This window comes from Salmo trutta, chromosome 36 (assembly GCF_901001165.1).
Source record: "Salmo trutta chromosome 36, fSalTru1.1, whole genome shotgun sequence".
Taxonomy (NCBI): Eukaryota; Metazoa; Chordata; class Actinopteri; order Salmoniformes; family Salmonidae; genus Salmo; species Salmo trutta.
In genome coordinates this window covers 26,096,579-26,107,340 of record NC_042992.1, presented here as the reverse complement: position 1 = coordinate 26,107,340, position 10,762 = coordinate 26,096,579, and the positions used below count along the sequence as shown (strand labels likewise).

The 10,762-nt window shown below is 43.4% G+C and overlaps 1 protein-coding gene and 1 long non-coding RNA gene across 2 annotated transcripts; both read right to left on the bottom strand.

The window, feature by feature from the left end:
- Positions 1 to 5,909: 5,909 nt before the first annotated feature.
- On the bottom strand, positions 5,910 to 7,346 carry LOC115176213 (uncharacterized). Its single transcript, XM_029736081.1, has 2 exons — positions 6,128 to 7,346; positions 5,910 to 5,977 (listed from the first exon to the last, which is right to left on the bottom strand). Exon 1 carries the CDS (start codon positions 7,246 to 7,248, stop codon positions 6,157 to 6,159), a length of 1,092 nt encoding a protein of 363 aa, XP_029591941.1. The 5' UTR covers positions 7,249 to 7,346; the 3' UTR covers positions 5,910 to 5,977; positions 6,128 to 6,156.
- A 45-nt stretch (positions 7,347 to 7,391) lies between these two features.
- LOC115176214 (uncharacterized) lies at positions 7,392 to 7,924 on the bottom strand. The gene is made up of 3 exons (XR_003872181.1): positions 7,832 to 7,924; positions 7,660 to 7,718; positions 7,392 to 7,586 (listed from the first exon to the last, which is right to left on the bottom strand). It is a non-coding gene; the product is annotated as an uncharacterized LOC115176214 (long non-coding RNA).
- Positions 7,925 to 10,762: the final 2,838 nt, after the last annotated feature.

Below are 10,762 nucleotides of genomic sequence, written 5' to 3'. Positions count from 1 at the left end.
TAACCAAAATACAGGGGATGGTCCGCCCAGGTCTTTCCTAGTGTGCATAGACAGTAAACTACTACGGGTATATGTATGCCCGCGGGCCTCTTGCCTAAGCACTCCCTAGGTGCCTTCCCCTTCACCCCTGGGAACAAATGAAACAGAGTAACACAAATGTACAAACTACTTTACAACAAAACCTGAGAAAACACTAACCCAGGATATTAAAGAAAACTCTGAGCACTAAACACAGAACAATAAGCTTACTCAGCAACAACTAACTAAGTACATACCCAATTTTCTTTCTGAGAAACAACCGACATACATATATATATATATATATATATATATATATATATAACCCTCTGCCATCAACCTCCTCTCTCAGCAAACATCTCTGTGTCTCTCCCTTTCCCTGAGCAACAGCACACTGGCTTATATTGGGGTTGTTAATTGAGACAGCTGCGTCCTGACGAGGGGGCGGGGTCAGCTCTCCAATCAGCAATGGGGCCGACCAATCAGCTGCTTGGAGAACTTCAGGAAGCCATTACCTGAAACACACTCACAAATATACAAACTACAACACAGAAACTGGGGAACGTAACATCGGGTACAGGTGGATCCGTGAAGACGTCTGGTCCCCACCTGCTTTAAGGAGACCACCATCATCCTAGTGTCTAAGAAAAATAAGATGACATGCCCAAACGACTACTGCCCGTCGCGCTCACCTCGGTCATCATGAAGTGCTTAGAGAGGCTGCTCATGGCCCACATCAAGGCAGGCATACCATACACACTGGACCTACTCCAATTTGCTTCCAGCTCCAACATTTCCATGGAAGATACCATTTCCATCGCTATTCACATGGTCGTAACACATCTGGACAAGAGGAACACCTATGTGAGAATGCTTTTCACTGACTACATTTCAGCAGTCAACACTATACGATTGCTAAAAAACTTTAATGAGCAAGTGTTCCTTCATGACCTGGCCTCTGTAAATTGGTATAGTCAGCTCTGTTGAAGACACTTGGACCTTATTTTTTAAATATTTTCAATGGTGTTGTTAAAAAACACGCCCCCATAAAGAAAATGAGAATTAAAAACAGGTTCAGCCCCTGGTTCGACTGTGATCTTGCAGTTATACTCCACCTCAAGAATAGCATTTGGCGAAAGGCTCGGTACACGCATACTCAGGCTGACTGGCTCTCGTTCAGACAAATGAGAAATAAGTACACTCAGGCTATCCAAAGGCCAAAGTTAGCTACTTTAAGGAGCAAGTTCTGGAAAAAGACCTGGAGAATTAACCCTCCTCCTCACAGCTGACCATGTTCCTTAATGTTGATGATGTGGTTGTTACTGACAGGAAGCACATGGATGAGCTCTTTAATCACCACTTCATTAAGTCAGGATTCTTAATTGACTCAGCCATGCCTCCATGCCCGTCCAACATTTCCTCATCTCCCACCCCTTCTAATGCGACTAGCCCGATGCTTCTCCCTCTTTTTCCCCTTCCCCTTTCTTCTTTAAGGTTGCTGCCCCTATCATCGCCAAGCCTATTTCTAACCTTTTTAACCTGTCTCTCCTCTCTGATGAGGTTCCCATTTCTTGGAAGGCAGCCACAGTGTGTCCTTTATTTAAAGGGGGACTGTTATAGGCCTATTTCTATTTTTCCTTGTTTATCAAAAGTGTTGGAAAACCTTGTCAATAATCAACTGACTGGCTTTCTTGATGTCTATTGTATTCTCTCTGGTATGCAATCTGGTTTCTGCTCAGGTTATGGATGTGTCACTGCAACCTTAAAGGTCCTCAATGATGTCACCATTGCCCTTGATTCTAAGCAATGTTGTGCTGCTATTTTTACTGACTTGGCCAAAGCTTTTGATACAGTAGACCATTCCATTCTTGTGGGCCGGCTAAGGAGTATTGGTGTCTCTGAGGGTGTCTTTGGCCTGGTTTGCTAACTACCTCTCTCAAAGAGTGCAGTGTATAAAGTCAGAACATCTGCTGTCTCAGCCACTGCCTGTCACCAAGGGAGCACGCTCTTCTCAATTAACATAATCAACATAGCTCAGGCAGTAGGAAGCTCTCTCATCCATTTATATGCAGGTGATAATCTTATACTCAGCTGGCCCCTCCCCGGATGTTGTGTTAAACGCTCTACAACAAAGCTTTTAGTGTCCAGCAAGCTTTCTCTACCCTTAACCTTGTTCTGAACACCTCCAAAACAAAGGTCATGTGGTTTGATAAGAAGAATGCCCCTCTCCCCACAGGTGTGATTACTACCTCCTGAGGGTTTAGAGCTTGAGGTAGTCACCTCATACAAGTACTTGGGAGTATGGCTAGACGGTACATTGTCCTTCTCTCAGCCCATATCAAAGCTGCAGGCTAAAGTTAAATCTAGACTTGGTTTTCTCTATCGTAATCGCTCCTCTTTCACCCCAGCTGCCAAACTAACCCTGATTCAGATGACCATCCTACCCATGCTAGATTACAGAGACATCATTTATAGATCGGCAGGTAAGGGTGCTCTCGAGCGGCTAGATGTTCTTTACCATTCGGCCATCAGATTTGCCACCAATGCTCCTTATAGGACACATCACTGCACTCTATACTCCTCTGTAAACTGGTCATCTATGTATACCCATCACAAGCCCAACTGGTTGATGCTTATTTATAAAACCCTCTTAGGCCTCACTTGCCCCAATACCCATTCTGGCAGTCACATTCTGTTAAAGGTCCCCAAAGCACACACATCCCTGGGCCGCTCTTCATTTCAGTTCACAGCAGCTAGCGACTGGAACAAGCTGCAACAAACACTCAAACTGGGCAGTTTTATCTCAATCATGGACACTCTTACTGACAGTTGTGGCTGCTTGTGTGATGTATTGTTGTCTCTACCTTCTTGCCCTTTGTGCTGTTGTCTGTGCCCAATAATGTTTGTACCATGTTTTGTGCTGCTGCCATGTTGTGGTGATACCATGCTGTGTTGTCATGTGTTACTGCCATGCTATGCTGTTGTCTTAGGTCTCTCTTTATGTAGTGTTGTCTCTCTTGTCATGATGTGTGTTTTGTCCTATATTTTTATTTTATTGTTTTTATTTTTAATCCCAGCCCCCATCCCCGCAGGAGGCCTTTTGCCTTTTGGTAGGCCGTCATTGTAAATAAGAATTTGTTCTTAACTGACTTGTCTAGTTAAATAAAGGTTAAATAAAAAATAAATAAAATATATGGTCTGATATCTAGTATTGATTTAAGCTGTGAGGACAAAGAACCAAAGACCAAAACAATAAATTCATCTGGAAGCAGCAGTCATCTCAACACATCAGGGACCAGTTCCCCTTCCCTCTCATTAAAGGCCCACTGTGATCTCTCTCGTTAAAGGCCCACTTGGGGATATCTCTCAGTGAATAAGAAGAAGAATCTTAGGGAGGGTTTTCCCGAACACAGATTAAGCCTAGTCCTCGACTAAAAATCATGGTCAATGGAGATTCTCCAGGACAAGGCTTAATCACTGTCCCGGAAACATGCCCTCAGATCTATTAATCTCCTTTTCTCGATTTGAGATGGCATCTCGTTTCCTCACACAGCACCTATGTCTTGTGAAGTGATTATAGATATCAATTTACCATTATGCGTAGTTTACTGAGTCAATTGAGACCTTTTAAATGCACAAATAAAATGACACAAATGTATATGTAAAATGATTGTTATTGTGGTCAAAACAAAATCTAGATGTAGAGTTGTCAGCTATTATTGTAGTTAATATTAAAGTGGCTAAAATAAATGCTTGTGTAATGCTAGAACTCTGGGACAGACTTGGACAGGGTTCTGCTTCACTTGTCATTTCTGATGATGAATCTGTGATCTGCGTGGTCACAGCGGTAGGCATGGCTCTCTATAGGTAGCTTGACCTCTCGCCTGTAGGGGGAGGAGTCTTATGCTCATTTTATCTCATGTTATTATTACCTTCATTTCTTCACCACAACGACCAGATGCCGAAGCGAGAGGGGGCCTGGCGCGCCCGACAGTGATCTGAAGCACCTGATTGGCTGGAAGGAGAAGTACGTTCTGAAGGTCAAAGGGTAAATTCTTCCAGAGAGGAGACACCACCTGCCTGCTGTTGTGCTGACAATCACACCTCTCTCTCTGAATTCTACTACTGACGTTAAAACACGTAACAGACAGGGACAGTCAGTGATGTAGGCATATACTGTACATCTGTCAACCTCGAACAATTCAATGAAGCCTACCTATGCAAATATCACTACTATCACTACTACAATCCCTACTACTACTACTGCTACCAATTCTGCTACTACTATCACTACTACTGCTACTATCACTACTACTTGGCATAGAGCCAGAGAGAGAGAGATGGAAAGAGCAAAATGTACGTTGTACAGTATGCCTATTATGATGATGAAACATCATGGGTGAAGCAGATTGTTCAATGGCCTGACAGTGTCATCGTCCCATTAGAGAGAACAGTCATCTCCGTTCTCTGTTGATTAATAGATCACATTTTCAGTATGATTTATGACACCTTTCTCTTCATGCAAATCTACAATCCGTCTAAATGTCCTGTCAGAAAGATAGTTTCTGCTGATGCCAGTGGAAGGAAGACATTTTTATCCATTTATTTTTCTTCCACATGAATGTTCCCAGGCATGATGGAAAAAGAGGAAACGAAACAGCTCCTGAAAGATTTCCCTCTGTGCCTCTGCCACTTCCTCTGGCAGGAAATAGCATAGCTTTTATCTGAACCACCACACATGGCTGGTCAATGCATACAAGGTGTCGCTCTCTCTCCATTTCTTTAACCGTGACAGACAGGGGTAAATCTGTTGTTTCCTTCCTGGCTCGTCATACACCTCACTGTAAATGTCAAAACAGGTCAACAATAATCTAACATCTCAAATGTAAAGGAAACATTCTTAATCTTAATTCCACGGCTAACTAGTCAGACCTGTGATCAAACTGTATTTGATATCTTTCAAATACTTTGCGCTTGATCGTGTCTGGAATGCCAGAAATGGGTTTGTACCCTTGGTATTATTCTATTGGTTCCACTGAGCCAGGCACAGTCAACCAAGCACAGAGGAAGACTTGGAATGACTGAACACTATCTGAACCTAGGTGGTTTAGAAATGCCATGTGTCTGATTAGGAGATGAGGGTGAAAGTGGGACAGACCTCATGGATACAAGGCCTGATGACAAACACACCGGCTCCTCCAGGACATTAATACGCCTCTCATTAAGATTGACACCTGCCAGACAGATGTGTTAGAGAAGCATCCTACATAACTGGTGGGAAGGGTAATTACATGTTATATACTACCTAGTTATAATCTGCGTCAAATTGGTCAAGCAGGCACAAACAGTTAGTGACATTCAGGGTAGGTTTGCAAAGTGAAATTACAGGTGCGACAAACCAAGACACTGGGTTATAAAACACCTCAATGTCAACACCACTGTTCTATTACTGTAGTCTCATAGTTAAGGCCAGGAGTTCCCCATCTGACTCCTATTCATAATACATTTCTCATGCCAACATATGGTACAACGGCAAAATGTAGGGCTAATAAGGGACCATTAAGAACAGAAATGTCATGTTCATTGGCACTAACAAAAGACAACATAAGGGGTCAAATAAGAGAATGAGTTTCTGGAAAAATACATAATCCACTTTGATGGTTGTGATGTACACAAAGTCAAGTTGCGTTAAAACCTGAAGTGCACTCTGGGTCTCCCCAGCTGCAGGGGGTGAATGTAGCATCATTAAATGTTAAGCCCAACACCGCTTCAGGCTCATTGTAAAGGTCTTATCAAATGCCAGCATACAAAAAGTCCTGCTAGACCAAGCAGACATGTCAGTAAAGATGTCTGAAAGAAATGTAATGGATACAGTAACAGCAAGACTGAACTTAGATGAAACGTTATTTATTGAAACCATTGAAGTAAAACGCCTGGCATCACATCATGGTCTCAGCACCTAGAAGACAAACTAGTAGATTAGTAACAAGCAAACATGACAGGCTGCCCCAATTCTGACCCCCCATCAAGAGCAGAGTGGCAAAAGAGATCCATAAGCTGCCTGTATAAACCTAACAGACTAAGCAGCATAAAAATAAACCCCAATCACCTCAACTGGTGGTTACAGCTCTCACTTAGTCATGTTCTGGGCTCTGATCTAGTAGAGCGTGAGACTTGGACATCGGTAGTGCTGGGGCCTTCCTTCTTGGCAGCCGGAGTGTGGTTTTGCTGTGGCTTGTTAACACTTGAGCTGGTTTTGGAGTGGCTAGTGGAGGCACTACGCCCACTAGGAATACGGTCTTGGAGCCGACGGATATGAGTGCCACCGTAGCGTGCTGGGATGTTGTAGATGGAGACCAGTGCAAAGCTTTGAGGTGTGCTGGTCCTGCTCTGGGTAGGGCCATGGAGGTTAAAGAAAATGCTCTGGTTAGGTCCTCTGGCATAGCTAGGGATTGACTTCACAGCATTGGGAGTATAGCTTTGCCCGGGGGCAGCTTTAGAGCTGCTTGGTTTCTGGACATGGGTTGAAGAACTGCCAGCCTGGGCAGAACTATGGAGGATGGTGATTGGCCCACTACTGGCAACATAGCTAGGCTGGTAGTACCCCATCTGACCAGAGACTTGCCTGTGGTTGCTTTTGGCAGGTGTAGTGCTGCTTGGTTTCTGGTTGGGGGCAAGGACATTCTGGCTGTAGATTGAACCACTGCCACCCTGGTTAGAGGTAAACAGGCTCTGGCGTGGTGTTGCTCCAAGGATAGAGCCAGGCTTGTAGGTTCCATAGGAGTTTCTACTAGGCGTAAATACACTGGAGATAGACGCCAGGCTAGATGTAGGGATACTGCTGCTTCTGGAGGCATCTATTCTCTGGGCAGATTGACTAGAAGTTGAACCACTACTGGCAGAAGCATAGCTGCTCTGGTATGGCTTGACATATTGAGAAAAGCTGGGCTTGTACGCATTTGTTGCACTCCCACCTTCAGTAGACCCAAAATGCAGAGGACCTGGTCTAAATGAAGTCCCTGAAGAACCACGTGAGGGAGCTTGAAGGTAAGGGGTGGAAGCCATTTCCCTTACGGACTGGTAGAGTCCACTTTGTGCCACAGAATTCTGGAGGGTTGACTTGAATAAATGGCTTCTCAGGAAATTCTGAACAGATCCAGAGTTGCTTGAACGAGGCTGTAACGAAAAGGTTTTGGGATGGATTCCCTTTGCGTTCCAACTTGAAACCATCCTCACTGCACTAGGGTTGGTGACACCTTGGCCTGAGGTTATACTGGCAAGGGTGTGACGCTTGTTGTGGCTGACAGAGGTTCTACTGGCTATAGAGCCAGAGAGGCCTAACATTCTTGGGGCAGGCTGGATCGAGCTTGAAGCAGAGCCTCTGGGGGATAGTTCCTGGTTATGGGTGTTGGGTCCAGTCTCTCTGGGAGTAGCATCACTCTGGACAGAACCTGAAGTACTAAAACCTGGTTTGATTTGATCCTGAGAATAGCCATCACCTGGTTGTTTCTGTTCATCTTCCACTTGGGAAGAGCCAGAATACATGTAGCCTCTTAACCTCTGGGCATCTAAACAGATATGGGAAAGTATGAGTCAAGTCTTCGACAACAAAAAAATGACAATGTACTGTTCATGCCTTACCATGTGGAGCACAAGCAGATCTTAAAGGTTCAGAGAATATGGAGCAAAGCAACACAATCCTGTTAAGAAAAGAACAATTCAGTGCCTGTGCAACACAAGGGAAATTTAACAACATCAAAGTCCTGCAGGACCCATGTAGCAGATCTACTACACATTGTTCAAAGACTCTTACCACAAATTAATTCCAAAAGCCATATCTAAGTACCAACAGACAAGCCACCACTATAGTTGCCAAGTTGAAACCATAGGCCCACTGTGACTTACTGCCTTGCTTAGTTGCCATATTAGCTGGGTGTGTATTTATTGCCTGAACCTGCAATTGCCATCCAATCACTGGCTCATTGATTGATTACGTTCAGCTGTATGTCTGTGTTGAGAGAACAGATTTTAAATCAATCAAGGCTAGGAGAGAGGAAGGAAGAAGTTAAGGGGAGAATTGCTTACTCCTCGCGTCCTCTCTGCTCACCTCCTTCTCAAAACTCATTGAAGAAGAAGATCAGAGGGGCGGGACCTCTGACTTTCTCATCCAATTGTTTTTGAGAAGGAGACAAGGAGAGAGGACGCGAAGAGTATGCAATTGAGATCTTCCCAATCAGAGACTTAAGAAATTCATCCAAACAAGAGGGAGATCGTTATGACATCACAATGACATGCAGCTGAACATGATCAATCAAGCAAACAGTGATGACGACTGCATTTTCATACAGGCAGCCCAATTCTGATTTTTTCCCCCAGCTAGTTGGTCTTTTGATCAATCACATCAGATATTTTCACATCAGATCTTTCTCAGAGCTGATCAGATTGGTCAAAAGACCAATTAGTTTAAAAAAAATCTGATTTGGGCTGCCTGTCTAAACACAGCCCAAGTCACAGAGCAAGTCGGCCTAAGTTTGCTAGCTGGCAGCTATTGCATTTTTTAGTCTGTGGGTGCTGTAGTACTTAAATTCCCACACTAGCAGAAATTCTGGATTTTATTTGAATGTTACAACCCACCAGCATGGCATTGTTTATTAATCAGAAACAGCTGCAAAGTTATTCCATGGAGCAATTTAAAATAGGGTGTGCAAACTTGTGATCTTGGACCTCCACTTTCTTTTTTTACCAGAAAATGATCTTTATTCTTTGGACAATCTTTATTCTTTTTCACTTTTTTAGGTAGTCTGTAGTCAAAAATAAATAAACATAATAGATCATATATATATATATATATATATATATATATATATATATATATATACACACATATATAGGGCACTGCATCTCAGTGCAATAGGATGTATCACATCTGGCCGTGATTGGGAGTCCCACAGGGCGGCGCACAATTGGCCCAGCGTCCGGGTTTGGCCGGGGAAGGCCGTCATTGTAAATAAGAATTTGTTCTTAACTGACTTGCCAAGTTAAATAAAGATGAAATAAATAAAATCAAATAAAAAATATATGTATAAGTGGAATGGTATCAAATACATCAAACATGGTTTCCATGGGTTTGATTGCATTCCATTAGCTCTCTTCAGGCTATGAGCCGTCCTCCCCTCAGCAGCCTCCTGTGATCTGACCACTTTATAAACGTTAAAGTTGCGTGATATTATAGCATTTTGCAAACCCGCTCCCCCGTCACCCCAAGATGAATGGTTTTGACCACTAAACTTTTGCTTCACTACACACTCCACTGCATTGATTGGTGTAACGTTTGCTAGAAACCACAAGTGTCTATCAAGATAGAAAAGGCACCCGCGAAAGAAAATTCAAGGAATTTATAGTTACATGTCATTTGCGGCATGCATGATCACTAGCAAAGTTATTGTAGCCCATAATTTCCAAGGTTTCGATAATTTTTGGGGACACTGTGCATTATGTGGGTTGAATGCTGTAATAACACAGAATAAAACAATGAATAAAAGTCCCAAGACGGTAGTGACTGCTTATCACTCATTAACAATAATTTATTCACATTACTTTACTTTATAAAATATTTCAGTTGTTGTGTATATTACATTTGCTTTATTTTATTACTTTAGTATTTAATACTAAATCATCATCTCTGTAGAGCTGCTGCCTATGCTGTCTGACAAAATCACAATTTTAGTAGTTCTTCAAAGTCAACAAGGCTTACTTTACTGACTGCTGAATACCAACTATCAATCACTTAGATCATGTATTTTCAGGTAGATACCTCGCAAAGCAACTGCTGTCTATCCCTCTCTCTATCCTTCTCAATCACGCATGCTTCTGTCTCTGCTCTCCCTCTCCTTCTCTTTCCTACACTAACCTCATGTAACAGGCTTTAAAGAAACACAGAACCGACAAGTAGGCACACAATGGATTATGATCATGGTAGTTAATTACCACGTTTTCTGCGCTAAACCGTGTTTAATATTGGCCTGTTGGAAACGCCCTATTACATCGCACAGTTCGGGCTTGTGTAACCGATGTGAAATGGCTAGTTAGTTAGCGGTGGTGCGCGCTAATAGCATTTCAATTAGTGAAGTCACTCGCTCTGAGACTTGAAGTTGGGATTCCCCTTGCGGTGCAAGGGCCGCGGCTTTTGTGGCGCGATGGGTAACGATGTTTCGTGAGGTGTCAGTTGTTGATGTGTGCAAGGGTCCCTGGTTCGAGCCCGGGTTGGGGCGAAGAGAGGGACGGAACCTACACTGTTACATTGGTGCCGTGACCCGCATCATTGGTTGCTGCAGAAAAGGAGGAGGTCAAAGGGGGGGTGAGTGTAACTGATGTGAAATGGCTAGTTAGTTAGCGGTGGTGCGCGCTAATAGCATTTCAATCAGTGAAGTCACTCGCTCTGAGACTTGAAGTAGGGATTCCCCTTGCGTTGCAAGGGCCGCGGCTTTTGTGGCGCGATGGGTAACGATGCTTCGTGGGGTGTCAGTTGTTGATGTGTGCAAGGGTCCCTGGTTCGAGTCTCAGAGCGAGTGACTTCACTGATTGAAATGCTATTAGTGCGCACCACCACTAACTAACTAGCCATTTCACATCGGTTACACTTGATCTGATATGCACCTTGAGCTCACAGAAAAAAAAGGACTAAAGGGAATTAAAATAATTGAACAGATGTCTGTCAATTAACCGAAAAATAACCTCAATTTCG

Excerpts from the sequence above, each read along its gene's own strand:
- LOC115176213 (XM_029736081.1), bottom strand. The coding sequence starts at position 7,248 with ATGGTTTCAAGTTGGAACGCAAAGGGAATCCATCCCAAAACCTTTTCG.